The sequence below is a fragment of the Myripristis murdjan genome, chromosome 12 (genome assembly GCF_902150065.1).
Source record: "Myripristis murdjan chromosome 12, fMyrMur1.1, whole genome shotgun sequence".
Lineage (NCBI taxonomy): Eukaryota > Metazoa > Chordata > Actinopteri > Holocentriformes > Holocentridae > Myripristis > Myripristis murdjan.
This window is the reverse complement of record NC_043991.1, coordinates 20,208,448-20,234,217: the sequence shown is the minus strand read 5'-3', so window position 1 is coordinate 20,234,217 and position 25,770 is coordinate 20,208,448. Positions and strand designations below refer to the sequence as shown.

General features: G+C 39.5%; 1 protein-coding gene across 1 annotated transcript in view; it reads left to right on the top strand.

Annotated features, from left to right (window-relative positions):
- Positions 1-1,149: 1,149 nt before the first annotated feature.
- Positions 1,150-25,770, top strand: part of megf10 (multiple EGF-like-domains 10) — a 58,238-nt gene continuing 33,617 nt past the window's right edge. The window contains exons 1-5 of the mRNA XM_030065415.1: positions 1,150-1,275; positions 14,852-14,987; positions 17,111-17,212; positions 17,786-17,886; positions 21,348-21,440. Coding sequence (XP_029921275.1) covers positions 14,869-14,987; positions 17,111-17,212; positions 17,786-17,886; positions 21,348-21,440 — 415 coding nt within the window. The 5' untranslated portion in view covers positions 1,150-1,275; positions 14,852-14,868. The remainder of the gene's footprint in view (positions 1,276-14,851; positions 14,988-17,110; positions 17,213-17,785; positions 17,887-21,347; positions 21,441-25,770) is intronic.

Sequence of the window (25,770 nt, the reverse complement as noted above, 5' to 3'; positions counted from 1 at the left end):
TTTGTGTTAGTGAAAAGCAATCAACAGCCTTAATTATTATTATTATTATTATTATTATTATTATTATTATTATTATATACCCACTGTTTTTATGGCATAATGTTGAGAGTATACTTGCATGTAGTTCGGACAGCTCTGTGAACCTTTTTATATGAGTGGAAAACAACTTCACAATTAGGGCAGCAGTAGTAATATAGGCTAATGGCTCAATAGAAAATATAAATTTTGGTGAACAGGCAATAGGACAATAATTAGCTATTAACTTCTAGCTATTAACCTCACTACACACAAAAAAATAAAGGTGCCAGTTGGTACCGAATGTGGTACTTCAGAGTGATGCCATAGGAGAACCTTTTCTGGTTCCACAAAGAACATCTTGACCACATTTTAAAAAAAAAACAAAAACAAAAACAAAAACAAAACAAAACAAACAAAAAAAAAAAAAAAACAACATTTCTTTAAATGGTTCAAATGTGCTTCAAACAATTCAAGAGAAATTGTACTTGAAAGTAGAAGCTAATTTCTACTGACTTTTTTTCTTTCTTTTTTTAAGTAGCATACATTTTATTGTAATTCTCATCTCTGAAAGGAAAAATAAAATAGTTCTTCACAGTGGTTCTATGGGAGAGCCAATTCTGATTCAATGGTTCAAAATCCCCAAAAACAAGGTGAGGGGGGCAGGTCCCCTCGCCACCCCAGGTGTCCGCTACGGCCCTGCTCACACAGAAGAAGAGTACGGGTGTGACAAACTCCATCCCAACGCCAAAATAAACCTTCATAAGAGTCATCATCAGCTACAAGGTGATGTCTGGCAGCTTTGATCCTCACTGTGTTCTTGTTAATAAAGGAAATAATGATTAAACATCAGTCCTTTGTTAATCGAGTGGGTTAAACTGGTCCGTTACCATTATGAGTTTGCCTCTGGGGCTTTGATCTCCCCTGTGCGCCTCATTGGCCGGGCGGCCGCTGCGTCACGCCCGCAGCGCAGCGAGCACATTTCAGGATGGAGAAAGTTTCTTACTGTCGAGGAGGCGCCGAGCGGGACGGGTCGTGATTTACGCTGTCCTCTGACGGACTTCCAGCAGCACAAGACACAGCTACTCAAATGACCTGACATCACCACCTTTTTCTGGAGGAATATTCTGCCGCTTTGCGTTATTTGAACAACCTAACTTGTTTAATGAGGCTGCATTTCGGAGATTATCCAGTTTTGCGGAGCGCACCAAAGGACGGATCCATGAGCCAAGGCACAATCGTCATTTTCTTATAGAAAAGGTAAGTGCCCACTGCCCCCCCCCCCCCGCCCCTACATTCAACAATATGTACGTGCTGTACATATTTTACAGCAGAGGTGTGGAAGTTGCAAACGCAGGCTACTGATCAGCCTGCACGCCTGACAGCGCAAACGACCAAGGGATGCGCAAAGGAGTTTCGCAATAGACAAAAACAAGTGTTCAACAAAGTCACCAAAGGCTCATGGAAATTGTTTACTGTGACTTGACTGTGTTAATACGGTTGATTAGCCGTCCAAACACGACTCTCACATGTTGTCTGTCCAATTTGAAGACTACAGAAGTCTCCTAACAACTTTTATGAGCCTTAATATATATAGCCTATATATATATATATATATATATTTATATATATATACATTTTTTTGTTTTGTTTTGTTTTGTTTTGTTTTTACATGATTTGTCTTATTCCAGTCATGCAGTGAGCAGCTGGACATTTGGCGGTGTAGAGCTTTGCCAGCATTCAAATTCAAAGTTTGTTATTCCTTCGCAGGAAAAAAAAAACAAAGCTAATCTAGGAATCTCCCCACGTTTAATGCACAAGCCTCCCTGTTTCCCATTTCATCCTTAGTTGTTGCCTGCAGTGGCATAATACCACTTCTATTCTGGGCCATTCATGCAATTGAGAACAGCGCTTTGTTTGTGTGTGTGTGTGTGTGTGAGAGAGAGAGAGAGAGTGTGAGTGTGTGAGTGTGTATGTGTGTGCAGTTTGAATACATGTACCTGTGTGTCTGTGATGTCTGTTCACCACTTTGTGTGTTATCGCTCTGATTCATCTTTCACAGTCTCTGAATAGCAAGGCTCCCGCCAAGTTACCCCAAATGTCTGGGACGCCACCAAACAGAGTGAACTGGTCCTCGCCACAAGGCACAACTATTTTTGTTGAGGGAAATGTTGCCTCTGGTGCCTCGGGATAAGAAGCGAGCACAAAGGTCCTGCTGAAGAGCTTCTTTTCCGTTTTAGTGTCTGAATGGGAGATTTGTGGTTCCCTGGCCCATTTGGTACAGCAAGGCACTAGAGATTCGAGAGGAATAAACTTGGTGGAAAATGATGGGGGATGTCGTTTTAGCTCATGAAACAGGGAACCGAAACCTTTTTCATGTTTAAATTTTTGTTCGGTGTTTGAGAGTCCAAGTGGAAGTAAGGCTTTTATAGTCTGTACTGAACCACTCAATCAGATATTGTTCATTTTATGTTGACATACAATCAAATAGATGCAAGTATAATGTCCACCCACCTGACACAAATCAACCTGACTTAAAATCCCTATGATGTCGTCAATCATCCCTCCACCTCCTCGCAGCTCTAATGAACACATCAGTGCTCCAATCATGTGGGAATCATCCAATTGTCTAATAGTGATTAAAATCTCTGCACAGGATTTGTGGCTGCCCGCTATGTCATAGCCAGCGAATGGCATGTCTTACAAGTATGAGACCATTTCAAAGTCCTGTAAAATGAGTGTGATCCATTTAGCAGAAATAGGTCTTTTCCAGCTTAAAATCCCAGCTTGTAATCAGTGAAAGTAATGATGTAATGATGGATGTAAACACCCCAAATGGGAAGAGTTCACAGAGAGACAGCACTAAAGCACAGTAATCCCTTTACAAAGTCCGTCTCATTATTGCACTAGTTTTGGTTGTTGTGGGGAGTCATTTACCTTCCCAGTTATGAGCAATAAAAACATTATGTCTCATCATAAGTAAGGGGTTACAATTACATAATGAGAGGGATAAAAAAAATTTCGGTTGATTTGTTTGTCGGCAGAATGCTTCCATGTTTTCATTTGTGTCAATGGTCCTGTAAAACCCTCTCTAATGGTGCTGGGAAAGCTAAGACATGGATCGTGAGTGCCAGTGGGTAGTGCATCTTATTTTCTATTGCTATAAGAAGAGATTGATTCATTTAAATCTGATGTCCACACTATAAAAACTGAGGCAATCTTGCCAAATGGCATTGTTAAATGTCCATTTCTGAGCATGGCTTACAGTCAGAGTCAGTCTGCTTCCTGTGGACAACTTGTGCTGCTGGGCACTGCCTCTAACCACGTTATGCAGATTTTTGGGAGGGCTCTGTCCTTGGCAGTCTTCCCCTTTACTCTATGTAGAGCATGGCAAATGCATACTGACCTCATTGATCCCATCTACTCTGAGTCATGGTGTTGCTCAGGAAGCTCTTGATCCTTCTCAGTACTGAAAAGTGTTTTTCTGATCCAGCTGTCTGGCATATATTTGCTGCTGCTATTCACAGTGACTTTTAAAGGACCATCCCAGTGATTTTGCATATTCAGTGTAATATCGACAAAGTGTGCAAACTTAATGTTTCTGCTAATCTTTTCAGAAAGCAAGCGGTCATATTTTAGAACTCCCATATCATGTTTCCTCCCTTTTATCCAGCCATAGGTTTCCATTCATTCCACTACAATATGAAAATGAACTCTCAGAGACTTCAAACTTTCTTCATACCAGTGTTCCATCACTGTAATAAAGTCATCCACATCAGTTTTCCTCAAAGCAGCAGCACTGTTGTGTTTTGGTGACATGAAATTGGGCAGAGTGAAACGTTCCTTCCGCCAGAAAATAGTCCCCGGGGAAACGTTTGCTTTCCACAGCCAATTATCCGTTCTGTGGTTTCTGATTGGTGATGACTTTGTTAGCCCCCATAGCAGAACATTATAAGGTGGGTGTTTCAACCAAAAAGTCAAATTTGAAAATGGAGTGATTTTGTTTATATGTTGTGAAAGCTCCACATAATTTGCAGAATGGTTTGTTGTGATGTAAAAGCGGCTAAATTGTAGTGAATGGGCCAAACATTCAAAATCACTGGTGTGGTCCTTTAAGAGCAACAGTAGAATTAGTTTCATTTGCTATGTCATCAGAAAATTACAAGCACCCAAAGACAAGGAGGGCAAAGATCAGGGCTCATTGACGTGACTGTTGGAGAGCTGGAATGAGCTAGAAGCTCTTTATGGGGAATAAAAGAAGCAGGGATGGGGAGTCATGTGTGATGAGAGTGACGTCACTGGAGTGGTGATGAGGAGCTGCACAGGAGTTACATAGACAGCCTCTGGGAAAATATGTTGAAGATTGTTTTGCATGATGTGCTGGTAGAGCGCCTCTCTCCAACATTGCTCTACATCAACTCCTCATTGACTTTGAAGAGAATAACTTTTAGAACTGGCTATGGCATTGCCGCAGAGTGAATGAATCCTACATTTTTACAAATATGGCGCATGCAAAGGCAAATCACATGCTTTAACACACTAATTCAAAATCAAATATGTCCAGGTAACAATCTAAAATAGGGGGGAGGGAAAAATCTGTTATATTTAGTGGTAGGGTCCTATGATATGGTCTGTGTGACACTGATATGTAGTAACAGCATGAAAGTGGAAAACAATATCTTTAGTTTAATGTTTGCAAGCTTGAGACACTTTTGATAAGGCTGGAATGTGCGAAGTGACTAGAAAAGCAGCACAAACTCTAGGCTATACACTCCAGGCTGTATTTGTGTGTGTGTGTGTGTGTGTGTGCATATACATATACGTATATAGACAAACAAGACATACCTTAGGCCCACTTTGGGGGGTGACACAAGGTGCTAAAACTGGCTAAAACACAATACCATATAGCAGAATATAGTGGAAATACTCTGAAACTGACAACATTTTACAACAATCAGTTTCACATCAGCTTATATATCCCAGATATCCCAGGAAATCAGGGATGCCCTGCTCTGGAGCGGGGTTCGGTTATTGCCGTGTAAAGAGGAGGGATATCCCACATTCGGAGCTGCAGGTGTGAAAAGCCAGCTCAGTCAGGGCTAATGGACATCTTAGCCCGGGGCTAACAGGTTTGAAAAGGGTGGCTGTATCCATTCATGCAAAGTCTATGTAGAGAGAAAGAGCAGCCAAGGCCATTGAGTGCTGAGACAGAAAACATGTAGTGTCATTTGTCCGCAGGTTTCCACACACCATGCTGCATTCACTTGAACTTGGACACTGGAGATTTGGTATTGTAAATTTCCAACAAGGAACAACATTTTTTTTTTTTTTTTTTAATTAGATTGGGTAGATGACAGACATGAGCAGCTTCACTACTGTATTCTCCATTCAAAGGTGCTCTAACCACATGATATGCAAAATTGTGGCAATTCTGTATTCTGAATGTTTGACAGTTCAGAGTGAGTATTATCAAGTATTTTTAGATTTTCTGAAAATTACATCTGCAAAGGGATCAGAGGTTGTACTTAATAATTCACACGCGTATTCAGAGGATACGCGTGTGTATTTTTGAGCCAATCAACTTTATATGGACGAAGACATGCAAGATTCTGTGCACCGAAATCACTCATAAACACAAAACTGGACATGAATAACTCCTTTTCAGTCATCAAGGCCCATCATCATGCATGCAGAATTAGATTAGATTAGAGGAGACTACATAAAACTTAATTAATCCACTGCAGCAACAGAATAGAGCAGTAACAGAATACGGCAAAGAAGAAAAGGTTATAGATTTTAAGTATGATCAAAATAAAACTATGTCATTTTCATTGTTTTTTATTTACTTTGTTGTTCCACCATGTAGAACTGTGACAAGCTCACAAAATGAGCTATATGAATAAAATCTGATTTCATGACTGATAGATAAAACAAATGACAGTATAGAAGCCTAGATGCCAATTACTACTCAAGAAGATACGCAAAAAGTATGAAAATATGAGTCATGGCATGCCTGCAGGACGTGTAGAATAATGAGCGTAGACAGAGAACATAATGAGGGAATATGTGCAGTCTGAAAATACACAAAAACAATCACAATATCAAGACAGCCTCAGGAAGCTGGATGATCTCAGTGAACCCTAACCCAAATTTGCAATGAAAGTAACTTCACATACTCTTTGCCTTGTCCTGTTTGTCCTGGTTCCTATAATTTGTTCCACATTTGTAGGACTTCTTGTTTATCTGTAATCCCAGTGTCCCACCACAGTGAATATGTGTAATACATTATGTTAAATGAAAGTTTTCTCTTGCAAAACAACAGGACAATGATGATGCTGTGTTGCAGTTCATCAAACGTGTGTGTGAAGGCCTCGGTTTGAATCATGAGACCTGTGGCGTCTTTTCATCAAACGCTCGCATCTTTCAAGGCGCAGATTTTTGAGACATTGTAGATACAAGGCTCCCCCTTTTTGCAGTCTTCAAGTGTGGACTTTTATTGTTTGTTGTAAATCTGTCATTTCTATTCTGTGCATGGACACTTGTCATTCCAGTGCAGTATACAGCTTTTCTGAATGTGCCACCTGTTCTTGTTAAGAGTAGTAAGGAACTCCTTGGAGGGAGTTTTTTTTTTAACAAACAGTGCCTGAAAGACTTTAATGTGGCTAATAAGTTGCAGCTGTCAACATCACACACACACACACACACACACACACACACACACACACACACACACACACACACACACTTTTCCGCAGTAAGAGCAGTAGGTGCCACCACAAAAACAGATTTCAGGGACTTGTTTGGCTCAGTACATAATATGCTGTTCTCAGTACTTTGGACTTCCTTCTATTATTAGGTGGCCTCAGATCACAACCTGCTGCCCAAAGTTACTTTTTCAAGTTTGGTAAATACTTCTGATGACACTTATTGTTGCATACTTTGGAGAGATTAGTGGTGTAATGATTGGAGAGCCATCTGCAATTGAAAGTTGCATGTTTGTTTTGTTCTGTCAAAAAATACATGCACATAAATTCATGCTTTCATTCGTAAAAGATCCTATTCTCAAATCATGGAGTGTATGTCTGTTTGATAGTCAGTTGCTTCATATTAAGAACAGGTATTGGCAAGAACCTTGTGATACAATGCAATCACAATACATGGGTCCTGATATGAGTTGTATCACAATACATTGCAGTACTCTACAGAAATGGCTTCGCTTCTACTCTAAGTTTCATGCAGATCTGTTCATAACTTTATTAGATATCTTGTTAAACCAGGGGTAGGCAACCATGTGCCATGGAGAGCAGAGAGGCTGCAGGTTTTCATCCCAACCAAAAACTCCACCAGCTGATTTCACTGATTAGTCCCCTCTCTCTGCTTGAAAGTGAGGTGATCAGTGAAATCACCTGGTGGAGTTTTTGGCTCTCCATGGCACATGGTTGCTTACACCTGGTTTAAACAAACAAACAAACACACGGAAGAGGATTAGTACACGCACGCACACACACACACACACACACACACACACACGCACAGAGATTCTATCTGACCATTGTCCTTAGAATTCTGAATTTAATCCCTAAAACATAATCCGCATCTTGCTCTGCTGGCAGAAATAATGAACTGCATAAACAGTGAGTATCAGTGAGAGAAATGAGAAAAATATTATCAAGATCCCCATCTGTATCTTTTTTTTGGCACAGCTGTAATTTACAATATAAAAATGTATAGGCCAACATATAAAATGTGGTAAATCTTCACTAAGTACATCCCTGATCGAATAGCCACCTAATCAATGAACAAATCGGTCAGAAAAGGCCCTGAACACATGGTGTGTGAGCAAAAAACAGTATTTGTCAATCTGCATGTATACAGGGGCCTTTCTTTGCACTTCCAGCAATGAAAACGTGCTAAAGTTGATCTTTGGGGAATCACAATGCCAGCCTGCATGTGCATGTCATTGTCTCATCATGAGAATAATGATTTCATGAGAAAAAGCTTCGCTTGCAGTCTCACCAAAGCAGTGCAGCAGTGCCAAGAAAAAAAAAACAAAAAACATTTTATCATGGGATATGAATGACATACTTGTGATGTTATGTTTTGTCTTTTTGAGTGCAGTGGCATTTATGTAATTCTATTTCTGTTTTGAGCTTTGTTGACATTGTAGGATCACACCTACTGTGAGGCATTTCCCCAGTGAAAGCTTGCACTGCAGGAGAGACGATAACAGCTGACTCTGCCAGGTGAAAGACAAACGTAGACAACATGACAAGACACAGTAGTGCTCACATACACACAGCAGCTGTGTTTTCTCGTACCCAGCCAGTCAGGGCTGAACTGAAAAATTTTGAAGCCATTTAAATGCTTTTGCCACTTCATTGTCCAAGATAAGACTGTAAGCCTGGTACAAGATGTGAATTGCACATTCACTTTTTTTTAAAAAAAAAATCTAGTGAATCATACTGGTCAGGTGTTGCCCAATTCAAGTGGAATTACTTGGTTTAAAAGCTAACCAGGCCAATCAGCGCAGTTAGGGTGGGACAAATGTTGTTGATGTGACCAGACTATGCCAGAGATCATAGCATATTAGTTAACACTGGCAAACATGTGAAGACAGATGACAAAAGTTATAAACCATTTATCAACATTGTTTTAAATAACTTAAAACTAAAAACACTCAAAGCAGAGCAACATTGTGTACTCAAGAAATTCCTGAGATGAGAAGATGGTTTTTATATTTTGCTGATGGGATCTGGCAAAAGTTAAATTTATAAACTAGCCCGTGAGAGAGGACCCTCAGCCTGTTTGTTAGAAGTACCCTAGCTTTATTATTATTCTAGGAAGTCAGCCTAGGGCTAGGCTAACAACAGGTTAGCTAGGCTAACACCGCAAGTGTTTAATAGCAAGTTGGAAGCACTATGCATAGCATACATGAGTTTTTGTGTAGCTTGCTCCTTATTTTTTGGCATAAACAAAGTATGGTATCATCATCTGGTGACAGTCTGGTGAGCTAATTTCAAGTGATTTGTCAATATAAACTAAATAAAGGAGGACCCAAAAAGGATCCCTGTGGTACACCAACATGATTACCAGTAGTTTCTGATGTACTGTTTTTTTCTTTTTTCTTTTTTATGTAAAAGCATGATTGGCTACCTTTGATTGCTAATTTTTGTCTGTGCCTTGTAGGTCTTCTTAGCTAACTTTGGACTTAATCCCAGAATTGGCAAGAGCTGCCAAAGAAGCCTGTGTTCATTGGCAAATAAATATTTCTGACGTGGCCTCAGTGCAGCCTTTGTCTGGTCTTGGAGGAACTTCAGACGCCAGGTCTTGGTTCCTGGCAGCCCTTTGTGAATGGACAAGGAGGCGTCGATAGTGGGCCGCTTGGAACAGTGTATCAAAGCTGTGCAGCCCAGCCTAATCCGCTCCATTAGGGGTTGTGTGTCTAGCAGTCTTACACACACACACACACACACACACACACACACACACACACACACACACACACACACATACACACATACACACACACCATCGCCCTTGTTTGTGCAGCAGCACAGTTGTCTTTGGGTGGGGAGGGTTTCAGTGTTGGTGGCTGCAGCTGTGCCCTCTTAGCTCAGTGAAACCAGAGACCACTGGCCCTGCTGGCCCCATTAACCGCCAGCACAGACACACTGTCAACAGGCACACAGCCACTGAAGACATCTTGCAGACTTTCACTGTCAACTAAGGTTTCAAGAGGAGGCTAGCCAAAAGGCAAAGGGTTAACCTTGGTGGCCAAGTCTCTATTTGTTTAGCTAGCTTGCCCACTATTGCCGAGAGATGCATCGAGCAGCTGGTGCAATAAAATGGGCATATCATGTGGGGCAGTCACCAGTTGTTTCTCTACCACAAGGAATATCACAGAAAAGGCCCACGCAATCTGAATATGCAAACAAGTCCTTATAGTCCCCGTCTGGCCATTTATTAAACCCCTAAAAAACATCTCTGTTCACTAACAGTGTTGATAATCTATCCATGTAAAAAAAAAAAAAAAAAAAAAAAAATTCGGTGAATCTACTAGTTACACTAAAATTGTTCATGTGAAGCAGGCATATTGAGTTGGTCTTGTGTTTTTTGAAAATAAAACACTCGAGATTTGTGACGTACCAAATCTAGCTGACTAAGGGGACGTCTGAATCTCAGATGTTAGGGACGTGCACGCACACCTCCACCTTCAGTGAGGGTGACACCTCTCTAGTGACAAACTTTGCACAGATATTAGTTAGCATAATCAAGGTCAGACATTTTAGGGGACATAAACATAAAGAAAATACATTTTTGCATGCAGTGGGGTCTTTAAAATGCAGGCAGGCGTGCAGCGGATTGTAAACCCACTTGAATCATAAGTTTGGGGAAAAGTGTTTACCACCTTTGTACTTTGACCCAACCCTTTCTGATTTACGTTTCAAAAGGAATGCAACTTGTTCCAATGCGTTTTTGAAAGTATGACTTTTTTGTTGCTAGGTGTTTGCATCATAGTGATCACTGACTGCAGGTGTACCTTTCCACTGTGATACGTGTTTCATTATGTAGATAATGTAAGGAAGTTACTTCTGCTTGCTACATGGCCTTGTGCCATGTAAAAGTATATTTCTTATAGACTTTGTTAAAACTCATGTCTGCACTTGAAATTATTAGGTGTATTTCTGTCTGTACCTTTCTTAAGGCATCTAAGGCATTAGGAATCTCAGTAATCTGCAGCTACACTGACCATTCCATATTAATGCCAAAATACTGGTTATTACTCATAAAGTTGTTAAATATATTGTTTGTAATCATGTTTTAAACTTGCAAAGTGTGCTGCATGTTTTCAGGCACTAGCTCTGACATATATTTTTAACATAAATCCTCACCTTTGGTTTCCTAACACACTCTTTCCTCTTAAATCATATTGGGTATCTCTCATTATAAACAACTTCTGGATACTTTGAGGTAGCAATGTATTTTGGCTTCACGCATATTTTGTACAGTTTTAAAGTCTCTCTTTCTGTCCTGTTTCATGTCTGTGAACATGCTGATGAGCATAAAACACATATCACCAGTTAATCCTTTCTCACTGCCTGTTTATTTGATGGCCCATTCCCTCCCAGATTAAATCCACACAGGTGATGTGACATGACTACTGATGCCAGGGGAGCTTTGTGAGGCCTTTACTGGGCAGACAAGAAAATATGCTGTAGTGAGAGAGAGGGGAAGGGGGGAATCGGGGGTGCACGACAAACAAGGCTTTGGTTTTCCTGAATTGTAGAAATTGAAGACATGTCCCCTTGCCCCTGTATTCACTTCAGCTTCGAGACATCAGTAGATCACAACCAGTTGCAATCACCACATTAATCAAATGACTCTACTTGAATATATAGATATGACCTGAATTATAATTTACTTATTTATTTGTTATCTGCTCAAAAAAGGACAAGAAAGTAGTGTATTACACAGTATGCCACACACACACACACACACACACACACACACACACACACACACACACACACACACTTTCTCTTTAACAGCATTTCACTTCCTAAAACAATCACCTGGTAGGAAGGAAAATCATTAATTTAAAGTATTCAGAGCAGCAGAGGAGTTAAGTGTGTCTGTGGATGTATGAGGCATTACACAAATGTTTTAACATCCACTCATCCATGATGTGCATTTTCTTCATAAATAGTTACTTTTTTCATGCAGTTTATATGAATGAGAAATGACCTGTGATGTGTCTGTAAACTACAAATTTGAAATATTGAATAACTGAGTAGCCTAACGATAAAGTCATGTTTTTTTTGGACAGTCTTCTATAGATACTCAACATAATGTCAATTGATGTGTAAATTAAGTATCAACAAGAGATCAGTAGAATATCAATAAACCATAAATTATATTTCAGCAACATACTGACATATCTATTGACATTCTGTTGTATGTGTTGCTGAATTTGAACAAACATGTAGACCTAGTTGACGTTACTGCTGGATGCCCGCAGTGTTATTATGAAACCCACCAGATTTCTGGGCAAGATGCGCCACATGGTTAAGCTTCGGATTCTGATTGGGTGACAGCTTACGCCAAGCCTGTTTTTGTGAATAGGCAACAGGCCAACAAATTCTTATGACCAGTCACAGCATTGGTGGGCTTATTCTACCTAGAACTTGGGTGGTATCCATAGTGAGCCTTTACAGTCATCCTGTTGAAGTGTAATTTATGGTTTATTGATAATCTACTGATCTCTTGTTGATATTTAACTTCTATATCAACTGGCATTCTGTTGAATATATATAGTTGACTAATCGAAGAAAGGGTTACCATTATTATTTTTGAGTATATTATTATTATTATTGGATATAGATATGATTCTCCAAGTGATCCAAATGCATAGAGTCCTTTTATTTTTGAGAGCTAGATGCAATAGTATGTAAATCAAACAGAACAGTTGGGACAGTAGTCATTTTGGGGTTATGCTACAGCGATGGGCCACCACTACAAAGTGGGGATGAATGAGGAACAGATTTATGATGTTTTAGTTCAGTCCACAGAGAGAATCAACTATTGTAGGGTTGTCATGTTTCTCATGTTCCTACACTAGAAACAGGGGATACAACAATCCTTAACTTTAAGTATTTTATCAGTCGTTGTTTGTGTGCAGTCATTGTTGGTCATTTTTATTTGAAGGAAGGACATAATTGCTAGTTTTATTGTCGAGCAAAAGAAACTTTACTTCTTAGACGAAATACTTGGTCTGTGCCTTGTCCTCCTTGTCATTACAGGAGGCTTTGGAATTCCCAAAAAGCGTTGGGCATTTTTGAATCAACAATCTTTCGGAATAGTCCTGTCATTCCTGTAAACATAATACCACAGCTGGTGAAGGAAAGCAAAGTGTCCTTAGGTTTTGTGGTTCCACATGCTCCAGTAAAGATACAATTGTGTTGAATACGGTTCATTTTTATGGCCTTGATTTGTTTTAATGAAACATTTTTCTTGCTAGAGTAAAGGCACAATTTTTCAAATTGAAGGTTCACGGTAGAAGACGCATGTATGTACTTAGTGGTGTAAGCGTTCTACATTTTGCAAAGACTGCAGATCCTCTGGATTTCACATTCACAAAAAGCTAAGAAAACAGAAACAAAGGCAAAGAGCTTTCCAGAAATAACCTGGTTTAACCCTAAGATGGGGAACCATGTAGATCTCAGTTTTTGTTCCTTATTTCAAATTAACATTTCAGATAATTTCAAAAGAACATACACGTGAACATCTGCCTTTCTAAAGTTGCAACTTGACAGAGCCAGTGACCTGAGACACAAACACAGGTTTACACAGAGTCAATCTGTTTTCAGTTTTTCTCAATCCACCTGTTGAATTTTATTAAACTCCTGTAAGTCCTGTCATGGATGCCAGTTTGATTCTTTTTCTTACCTTATTTTCAGCTGCGAATCAAACATGATACCTAAGTCTTTAAATTGATACACCGCCTCAAGCCTCTTCCCAGCTACTAAAACATCCCAGCTTGTATCAGTATCAGCCTTCTTTGAATGGCACATGTACACAGTTTTGCTCACATTGAGATGACGCTCACAAGTGTTTAATAGCACTATGTATCGCATCTGTGAGTTTTTGCACAGCTTTCTTCTTATTTTTGGCGTAAGCATAAAGTATGGTATCATCAGTATTCATAAGACCATCTGGTGTGCTAATTTTAAGAAAGTCATCAGTATAGACTAAATAAAAGAGGACCCAAAGTTGAGCCCTGTGGCACACCAATATCATGATGATATATATATCATATCATGATATATATATCATCATCAATATATATATCATCATCAATATATATATATATATATATATATATATGTATATATATAGTAAAGTATAACTGTATCAAATAAATTGTATTTAGTGAACATTTAAAACCCTGTTAATTTGGAAAAGCCACCTTAATGTTTGCTGTATGAAAGGCTCAGATTAACAAAACACATCACCAACAGCTCCTCCAAATCATGCTCAAAAGAGTAACTAACTCTTCATGAAGCACCTAACTATGCGACAATAATGTACACAATCATAGTAAAAGATATTTGTCATGAAAGAGTTAAATCTATAGCAACACATTATCGCTCACTGCTAGACGGCTGGTTAGCTGTTTACAAGTCATGTCTTTGACAGTACACATAACCCACCCCCCTCATGTAAGCAGAGGAAGTTCAAATTTGAGTCATTTAGGAAATTATGAATTTGTTCAAATTTTGGCATACACTTTGAATGTTCAGATGACTTATCAGCTGTCCTGCGGTTGAGCTCTTGAGTTTGGAAGAATTTAAATTCATGGTGGCTGAAAATTCATCCTGTTCCCATGCTATTGTTGAGGCAAACATAAATCCTAAAATTAAATGCACACACGCATTTTGCCCTGATTCATACATATGCATGTTTTGTAGACAAATCCTAACATTTAAGTATCTGCAGCTTCATCATGTCACAGAGGCCTCATGACTGTAGAGATAATCAATCTCTTGAGCTACATAACAGCTAATGTGTACATCAGCATCCAGATGTCAAAGAGTTCTTCATCAATACACTGACCCCAACAGCTTTTTATCCACTGCAAGTTGTTTGCTGTTCTGGTTGGAAATTGTATTCAGCTTCTTAAATGTGTATGATTTCACATCATGTCAGAGAAAAATGTGACAACAAGAAATAATTTCATTACTTTTGCGTGTTTATATGAAACCTTTCTGTATCAGTGAACTGATACAAACATGTGAGAGGCAGACAGCTGACTTACCAAATCATGTAATGTCTTCAGGTGTAGCTCTGACCAAGATGGCCGTATCACTGTGGTGCAGCAGGACAATCCTATTGGCTGTCGCCTTCTGTTTCCTGCCTTGCATCACTTCCTCCCTCAACCTGGAGGATCCCAACGTCTGCAGCCACTGGGAGAGGTCAGTCACACTACAAAGGGTCAAGATGTTACAGCCACACACCTACCGCTGTGCAGTGAGGCCTAAGATTCAGTCAACAGAAATTATTTTGGAGGATGAGTGGAAACAGTATGCATTTTTAATGTTGCTAAATCTAAAAATTGAAGACTAATTTTTGGAAAATTTGACTGAACATCTATGTGGAAAAAGAAGCCGTTTTCTTAAAAGACATTGAATTATGTCATCATTCTCTCATCTGAACATCTAGAATTTAAAAAATGTTCACTATGCATTTGAGTCGAAGTTTCTTTCAACCATCTCATGCAATTAAATGATGCCTAAACATTGCATTTTCCTTGACTTTGAGAGGTCACCACTGAGCCCTTAAGCTCTCTATTTATGTGTCTGGAAATACCTTTTACGGCTGCTTAGGTAGAAATAATTAAATAAAAATAATAAAAAAGAAAAAGCACTTCAAAAAATGTTGATACATGATTGGAATGAGTGCATTAACATCACTTTTGGTGCTTGAGGGTAATCATTTGCTGTCACAGATACACACAAACCCACAAACACATTTTGACCACAGTTTTTAAAGTGTAAATGAGGACTATGCCCTTAATAGATTAATTTATAATAAAAAATATTTAATCAAACATACTTAGTAGCTTCCTAGATTGTAGTGTGATTAGACTACATTATCCAGCATCAAACCATTCAAAAAAGTTGCTGGATTGTAACGGACGCTGGAATAATCACAAAAGTTTTAATGAGCTGATGATTTCCAAATTAGGAGGAAGCTTCAAAATCCATTAAGCCAGACTGAAAGAACAAAAGTGGAGGTAGCTTTCCCAGCTATATTGACTTTCACCGACTAATCTGAGGAAACAGCTGCATACACACTCAAAGCTTTTCACTGCATGCTGCAACTGTCCCAGAAACTGAGAGAGAGAGGGAGAGAGAAAAGACAGTGAAAACAAGACGGTTGGCATGGCATCGATGAATTAACTTTTTAAGCCATCTTTAGCAACATTTGTATTTCCACACAGTCAGTTGATAATTATTTATTATTAATTATTACGACACAAGCTCCATGTAGTGAAAGCGGTTATCATCACTAGTGTCAGTTTATGATATCACCACAAGAGTAAAATATGAAATGTTGAAACAAGCATTTTCCTCTGGGTGTTTTAGTATCGTACTCCCATTTTCAAAGAAGATTTCATTGATCTGTTAAAACTGTAGTCAAATGTGTGTCTCCAAAAGAGCCACAGCTCACAACACAGTCACAAGGGAGCTTTTGTGTTTTTGATTTGCCTGCTAGACATAATCGTTCAAGTGTTTATATAAAATGGTCACAAATTTAGGCCACGTCGTCTTACTCCCACTGCAAAAATGCAGGGCCACACACGCACAGCACGGAGCGGTATCGTTCAGTGATCAGTGCCGGACAAAGCCAACCAGGGAGGTCGAGGAAACTGTTTGATACCTAATCCTGCTTCGATGCACACAGGCAGCTTAATGATGGCCTTATTAAAGCACTCAGCGGCTAGACTAGCTGTTGTTGGTCACCAGTTTTCAAATTGCGGTCCGTCGACCCCCCTGGGTCCTTGAAGGGCCTCCAGGGTGTCCTCAGCAAATGAGGACTAGTGGAAAGGTACATGATGCAAATTTGCCTGGGGGTTGAATCACACAAGGACTTTTAGACTCTATTGACAAAAAGATGTGGAAAAAGCATATCATTTGAGGGATTAGACTACATGCTTCTCATCACCCACACAACTCAAATTACATGATTTTTTGTTAGTTGAGACAAATGGTACTTAAATCAAGCCATGGGCATTTTGCAAAGAGCACTTTTAATTTCACAACAATTTACCAGAAATTCTTAAAATACAAAAAACTATGAATGATTGTTTTGACATTATCTTTTAGTCTCATAACTTAAAATCTATTTGTCAATGTTCTAATTTACATATCAGGGTCTTTCCAGGGTAAAATCACTTCAATTTGGGGGTGCAGAACATGAAAATGTTTGAAAACCCCTGGTGTAGTCGCTTTGTGACTTACAAGAATCTTGCTGATTGAACATTGGCGGCTGAATAAACAGATTTCTCTTTGGTCTTTCTCTTCCTCTCGTTTAGCTACTCAGTCACAGTCCAGGAGTCGTACGCACATCCCTACGATCAGATTTATTACACGAGCTGCACAGACATCCTCAACTGGTTCAAGTGCACCAGACACAGGTGAGGAGGGGACTGCTGGGGGTGCTGAAGAAGAGGTTGTGTGTGTATGTGTGTGTGTGTGTGGGTGTGTGTGTGTGTGTAGAGTGAGAGAGAGAGAGAGTTGGCTCCCTGAGCAATAAGATATGAGAGGGAATGCTACATCATTAGCCTGATTCCAGACCCTTGAATCACATATTAACTTTTTATAAAATTGTAGCGATTCATACAGGTCTGCTGTTGCCCAATTCTAGACTTTGTGCTCCATTTCATGTATGAAAGGTGCTGTATAATTTAAATGTTTCCTTCTTATTATTAAAGTGTTGGTGTGGATTCTTACCCATATAGTGGTATTTGCTGGTCCATGTGAGTGTAATACATCCTCCAGGTTTGGTCCATAAATTCTTTCACAGTCACAAAAGCCAGAGCCATTTCAATCAGCAGCACAAAGCTGAAAATTTGTTGTGAAAGATGCACACCACCACTATCCACTCTGTTTTAATGGACCAAACGTATCACACATGCATGGAGGAGGAAATGCCACTGTATAGGTAAGAATCCATCAATCACTTTAACATGCTTCCCTCTTGTTTGCAGAGTGAGCTACCGGACAGCCTATCGCAGAGGAGAGAAGACCATGTACCGCCGAAAGTCCCAGTGCTGCCCGGGTTTCTATGAGAGTGGAGAGATGTGTGTTCGTAAGTGTTTTTTTGCCCAGATACAACTGATCCACCACACAGTTTGACAAATTTCAAGTTTGATGAACAGGCCATCTCACTAAAATTCAATAGCAACTGATGTCCTAAGGTTTTGGTGCACTGCCATAGTAAAGCAGTCCTGCCAAAGAGAGATGTTCACTACAACTAGTGTGAAGTGGACGGGTCCTGGTCCCAGTTTGGACTGTCATCTTTCTGTAGAGAGGATCTCTGAGGAGTCTGTCTCTTTCATTGAGGGGGTTTCTTATGAGCTGTAGGTAATTGTCATAATGACACCACCAATCAAAGTAAATAAAACTAATTTAGATGAAGGCTGGCTGATCCACCCACCACCTGCCAAAACTCCATGCCACCCCTTTCCCACCCCATGTAAACATTTCTAGATCCACCACTGTCTGGTTAACCTGTCAACCTACACAGCCTGTGGAAACTACTGCTCTCTTATTGCTTGTTAATTGTGAAGCATCCCACAGCCAGTTCAGTGATATGAAGAGGTAGCAGCAAACTTCATACAATTTATGTTACACTTTTTACTTTTTTTGCACTTTTTTATACGTGATTAAGCTGTTATTTGGAAAAAGGTGTCTACTTTTGGTCATAAATCATCCTGGTTGGACTCAAACACTTAAGATGGAAGACCTATGGCATGCTTGTGTTCCTTTGTATTCATCAGTTTTTTCACAGCCAGTAGTGAACATCGCCCAAAGTGGAACTGTCTTGATATTTTTGGCTGTTTTACATGATGCTGTGTGTGCTTTGCTGTAAGAGTGACCAGTGTGAGTCGTCACTGTGTCGGTCTGTCGATCAGCAGTTAGGTCCAGGAGGGCACATCCCACAATGCACTTGGTGGATCGCCATGGATTTCGGGGACAATATTCAAGCTGGTTAGGGGTGGAAACCAGTCTATTTTGGTGGCACCATGACCCTTCCTGTAGTGCCACCGGCAGGCCCAGCAAGGGATTTAAAAAATAACACACTTGTTTCAATTTATGGGCAGATTCACTGCTGTCCCTTGACATGTCACAGCCCCAGCCAAAAACAATATTTTGGAGGCCCCTGCCTTTTATTAAGACATCAGTGTAGGTCTGAAAACAACCTGAGAGATTTTATTTCACTCTCTGAACAAAATTCACTTTAGTTCTTTTATTTTTGATATTTTGGGTGACTTTTTGGCATTTTTTTGTAAATTTTTTTGTAATTTTTGTTACAATTGTATTGTTTTTTGATTTGTGGTCATTTCATGTTTTTCTTTTGTTTTCTTTCTTTCTTTCTTTCGTTTTTTTTTTTTTTTTTACAATTTTTTTTTTTTTTTTTTTACAATTTTTTTAATGCAAATTTATGGAACTTTAAGTTAACTGTTCATATGGGGGTTAGGGTTAAATATATCCTTATGTTTTTAAACTTAGTTTTGATAATTTTCTTAGTAAATATCTAGAATTTTCTTGGCTCATTTTCTATTGATATTCTTGTAATTTCTAGTGATTTTTTACAAATGTTCTGATTCTTTTTCCCTTGTAATTTTGCAAAAGTTATTTGCAAATATTTTATTATTTATTTTTCGTTTTATTTTATTTTTTGCCAAACCCTAGAGCAGTTTTTTCCCACTTTTTTAAACTAATGTTCCAGTAATTTTCTGCTAATTTGCTACTTGTTTTTTCCCTGTGTTTTTGAGAGTAATCATGTGAATTTGCTCACATTTCAAGCGGTTCATGTGTTGAGGTTTTGTGTTGAGGAAGGCGGGGCCCTTGCCATTGTGCCTGATCCTCCTAATGGGCCTCACGGCTCTGAGCTGTTGAAAAGTGACGGTGAGGCCGATCAAACTGATATGAACCAGATTTCTGTCCTTACAGGCTGTTGCGTCAGCTCACAGTGGACACAAGCACACGTCCACATCACAGTGCTGGTCTTGCCCTGCTGTGGGAGGGCAGGAAACATGGTCGGGCTGAATGACCATCACTGGCACACGTTGTGTTTACCAGCCTGTAACAGCAGCCACTGGAGCCACAGAGGCCTGGCAGGACGAAAAAAAAGAAAATGTGACTGTACATTTGTGCAGTAACACATTTTTTCACAGATACACCAAAAACACCGAGAGGATCTTGTTTCCCCATGAAGATACTGTGCTCCACTCCTCCCCTTTCTCTTTCTAGCCAGCCAGAGGGAACAGGTGTGAAGCCCGGAGGAAAACAGTGGCCACAGTGGGCAGCGACAAAAACAACAACTGATGTGGTCCTGCAGTAACAGCAGTCGTAAAAAGAAATGTCAGCTCAACACTCAGCCTGTTGTTGTCATGGTGCGAGTTGCTAGTGAGCCCCAAAAAAAACCCCACTGTATCTGAGCTCTGGTGATATTACAGATGGAGGAGCTCTAATGCTCTAGCAGATAGATTGATAGGCCAGTGCTTGTTTTCATTCTTCGCAATTAGCTTCAAATTAGGATTGTGACGGTGTGACTGCGGAGCTGAAAAGAGACTTTCTCCCGAGTGTAAAAGGGCCGTGTTGTTGAGAGAGACCGTCACATGCTGCCATTAATAACCCCACTTTATCCCTCATCAATAAAGTCTAACAAGGACAAGGGGCGCCAGTTATTGCCAAATACTTCAAGCCTCTCTGTCGACCGCTTGGTTGCAAGACGAGGCAAGATGGCACGTCCAAATGAGAGGCAGACCGAAAGGGAATTTCGTTTTGCGTTAAGATGAAATTAAATATTTGCGAGGAAGTGACAAGTTCTGCATGTTAGAAAATGAATTAAACTCAAAGATCTGCTCTATCAACTTGGATTCTCAGTAGATAAACAAGGGTTGCTTTATTCTATGGAGGCAGATTTAGTGGAATTTTATACACCAACGATCAATGATTTATTTTGATTAATAAGCCGCATACACTGTACGGTACTTGATTAAAACAATCTGGAAGCACTAATTCTTAAAAAATAGAGAAACACAGTCCAAATCAGAGAATCTGTACAACATAATAAAAGTTACAACTGGCAATAACCAAACCAATAACACGATATCTGTTAAAATCCAAATGAAACACTAAAACTTTCTTCATTACAACAGCAACAAGAACACATGTTACTTATAGAGGAACCCTGTCTAGCAGCCATGCTTTCATTTTCCTTTCAAAACTGTTCAGTGAGGAAGAAGTTTTGACAGTGAGAGACAGACTTTTCCATTCAGCATCTCCTTTTTGAACCCATACATGGCAGAAACAGGTGCTGTGAAGTAACTTGTTAAGTTAAAGTACTTCTGCTTTACCCACGGCAAAATGTGCTGTTGTTCATTGAATTAAGACACAATGAAAGAGTATCACTCTGTTTAAAACTGTGTATCTCATTTGAGTGGGTGACTGGGTGGGATGCAATGCAAAAATGTGCATTTTAAAGAGCTTTCTGACTCCTCTCTCCCCTTGTTTTCCTCCCTCTCCTCTGTCTGTGTCCAGCTTACTGTGAAGAGAAGTGTGTTCACGGCCGTTGTGTGGCCCCCAACACCTGCCAGTGTGAGCCGGGGTGGGGAGGGCCTGACTGCTCCAGTGGTATGTCCTTACAGCTGTGCATGTCTGTGAGCATGTATGTGTATATGTGTGTGTGTGTGTGTGTGTGTGTGTGTGTGTGAGAGAGAGAGAGAGAGAGAGAGAGACTTGGATTTTCTACGAAAGCACACTGAACTTTCAGAGAAAAACAGACTCCTTATATTCTATGTATCTTTGTATTGCTTTACTTATGTCTTTCATTGTAACTTACACACACACACATATATATTTATATCACTGTCAAACACATTACAAGAGCAAGCAGATTTTTACAGTGCTCTTGCAGTCAGCATTTTAGAGACAAATTCACACAAGCGAACACACAGTTTGTGCAGTTTTTTTTTTTTTTTTTTGTATTTCTGTCTTTTTGTAAAGACATTAAAGGACCATACCAATGATTTTGAATGTTTGGCTGATTCACTACAATTTATCCACATTTTACATTGCAACAAACCATTTCACAAAATTATGTGGGGGCACTAAAGATTTCACAACATGTGATCAAAATCCCTGCATTATTAAATTTGATTTGAGTTAGTTTGAATTGGCTGTGTGAAACAAACATTTTGCAGGGGACTATTTTCCCTGGTGGAGGGACCGTTTCACTCAAGTCATCTCGACACAACAGTGCTGCTACTTTTAGGAAAACTAATATGGACAACTTTATTATGGTGATGGAATGCTGGTTTGAAGAAGGTTGAAGTCCCTGAAAGTTCATTTTCATATTGAAGTGGAATGAATGGAAACCACTGGCTGGAAACCACTGGCTGTCTAAAAATGATATGGGACTTCTTCCAGCTTTGGGAAAAGATTAGCAGAAACAGGAAGTTTATACATTTTGTAGATATTGCAGATATAAATTATAAAACAAAAAATTGAAATGAAAAATAAAATTTTGTTTAGAGGGTGGAATAAAAGGGTTCAGGTTGTTCATGTTCTGGACATTGATCTATTGATGGCCCCTCAGATTATTTTTGCTGTTTAGGGCCCCATCCGTCCAGGGCCGACACCAGCAACATTTGAATTTTATGTGAGGAGACGAGCTGAACCTGTGGAGGCTCAGTCAGTGGATGGGACTCTCCCTGCATCATGATTTGAGTTGAAAGGATGGCTTGATGGATGAGTTTTACATAAAAATTCCTTGTGCGGTGTGATTTTTGTCTTACTATTTCTGCTTTGTGGCAAGTCTTTGATGTGTAAAAGCAGATTTGACACAAAACACTGCGAGTTCGCTCTTTTTATAGGCGGCTGTGGATAAAGTGGGGGAATTCCTGTGTGTCTTGTGAGACTGTCGAAGCTTCGTCTTTGCATTAAGCTGAACGGCACTCACACCTCCAGGCCACCAGACTCAGACAGGCCAATGTCCTCCATTTCCGTTAGAGTCATGGCTGTGAAATCTTCAGCATATAAAGATTTTTGTTTGTGTTTTTCATAGCTATTGTTTGGACTGTGTGAGATCTTGTTTACAGGAAAGCGGCAGACTGTTTCCACAAAGTGTGTCACTGTGTGTTTCCACACAAGCCTGTTTGTGGGCGACTATTTTTGCCACTGTGGAACTCCGCTTATTACCCTCTGCGCCCATGAATGTGTGTGCACTCAGGCCTGTATGCTGATATGTATGAGGAGCCCAAGGGGTGCGCCCTGCTGCCTTGGGTTTCAGGCCTGTAATAAAGGAGCTTATTGTTGTGTCTGGGTCCCGGGGCTCCACTTGGCCCCCACAGCGCCGTCTCAGAGGACACAGCAGCACTGCGACGGCACTTATCTAGACAGCAGCCTCACTCATGCTCTGATTCAGTGTGGTCATCTTTTTTTTTCCAAGAATATTTAAACAGAATATGTCCCCCTTCTGTTTGCCTGAGAAATATGAACTTACCACTAATACAAGGGAAGTGAATGGTGATTGTAGTAATGGTGTATTTGGGGGCCCATGGCGAAAAATAATTTGGGGCCCCTAGTGTTAAACATGAATAGATCAATGTAGATCCAAAAGATGAACTGTCTTTTTATTTTATTATATTATTATTATTATTATTTGCGAATTTTTCACACTTATTGATAATTTTGTGGTAAGTATTTATTTATTTATTTTAACAATTTTTTGGGTTGAATTATAATTTTTTTTTCTTGTAACATAATTTAAAATATAGAATTATAACAATTAGAAAATTAGCCAAAAAAAAAAAAAAAAAATACTAGAAAACTATTATAATTTTCTAGTAATTTCTTTCTGTTAATTGCTAATTTATAGGTCATTTTTTTGCTAATTTGCTGAATTTGCTTTGGTTTCAAAGGGTTAAATGCTTGTGAAATGAGTCTGAGACATCAGTCCATCAGCTCTGCTTGATGATGACTTAAACAGAACGTGTATCCTTGTGTTCTCTGTTTAAAATCAAAATGTACCCATAATGCTGTGTGTATGTAAAAAAAAAAAAGTGAATAGCATTAAAAGGCTTTCATGCTACAGTAGCCAATTAATTAAATGGGAGACAGTCCAGGCCTGAACCAAACCTCTCACAGTCAGTGTGAGCTGACCAGATTATTCTGTATGTGCCTACCATACATCAGCTGAGGAGCCAGTTTTAAAAGGTTGTGTTTACTGTACATGTAAATGTGGCCATCAAACATCATACACACCCTCCTCCTTCCTTCGGTATTTTGTTTTTCATGGCTCTGTCTCATTTATTCTCGGTGTTCACAGGACTCCAGGGGTATAATGTAATTAGTGGCTGCAGTATATAATGGCCATGAATCAACATGAGGATAAATCCTAGTTAGACCGCTGAGGTGTGTTTTCTCAGCACAAGTACTTCTCTGATCGACTGAGATATTATCATGTGTTTAGAGACGTGTGAGGTGCATCATCATTCTGAGAAAAGTTTAATGTTTTTCAGGAGGAAAAAGACTTTGGCTATATTCTACCTGTTTCCATCCTGTTATATTGAGAGATTAGAGATGGGTCATTGAGTGGAACAGTGTTTTCCTGTGTAGGATATCCAGGTCTTTGCAAGACAAACAAAAAAGCAGCACATGTACGCTATATTCCGTTTTCACTGAAAGAGATCTTGTCTGCCACTGACTGCATTTAGTCACTGTGCATTCAACATCCTGGTTTGTAATATAACTTTCATTTCCTCAAGAAAAGCACCAGAGTCAGACGTATTGACTTTGTTTTACGGGTCAGCAGGTCCCGACAATATGTCTAAGGATTGATTTGGGGGCCCAAGAACAGGAAAGGGTGGAAAGCTCTCGTTGCATGAAAGATGGTCAAATCATGATGTAGGAAATCACCTTAGGGCCTAAAGCTTGTGATTTGGTTGGCTGTGCACATGATAACAACACAAGATGTTCAGGAGACCTTTCTGCTGAGCCGTGACATTATAACAAAAGAAGTGAAAAAAACTGTTTTTGTTTGTCACTGTTCAGATTCATTTAGACCCACCTTCAAAAACAGGCAGTAATAACAGCTATAGACTTCTGAGCTGAGATATTTGCTAGTGCATAACTCATCGCAGTGCCCCAAGAAATGCTTCAGATTAGCTGATTTTCACAGCTGTTGCAGAAGATTCCCTCTCACGGTCGCAGTCACACAGATCCTGTCTGCTGAAATAAAGCTGTTACTGCAGAGGCTTTTCTTTGCTGGTTATTGGGAAGCCTACAAAGTTGGTATGAAATCTGTCCAATGATGGTATAACAAAAAGATGTGCCACTCTGTGTCTATTGAGCAGAACTGCTTTAAAATGCTCTGGTCAGAGCAGCTCCTGGCACCAGTTAGAGCAAAGAAGTGAAACATTACGAGGAGTAAAGAGAGCTTTGTGGCTTAAGAGGATTTTCTTATGACTCTGCAGGTTCTGGATCCCAGTGTTTTCAAGTTGGTATGAGCTTAACTACTGCGATTACTACTACTATTAATATTCCTAAAACTACTGCTGCTGCCAACAACAACAACAATAACAGTTACTATTGTACCAAAACAATAGTAACGGCCACTATACTACAAACAACAACATTAACAACAGCTACTACACTGCCAATAACAACAATAATAACAGCTACTACACTGCCAATAACAACAATAATGACAGCTAATATACTGCCAACCACCACAACAACATCAACAGTAATAACAACTACTGTACTGCCAACAACAACAATAATAACCACTACTATACTGCCTACCACAACAATAACAACAACTATGATACCACTGATGATGATTACGGAAGCCCTAAAGGGCCATACATACATATATTTTATTTCCTCCGTTTTCCCGTGATAACGAGATAAATTTCCTCCGTTTTCTCGTGATAACGAGATAATTTTCCTCCGTTTTCTC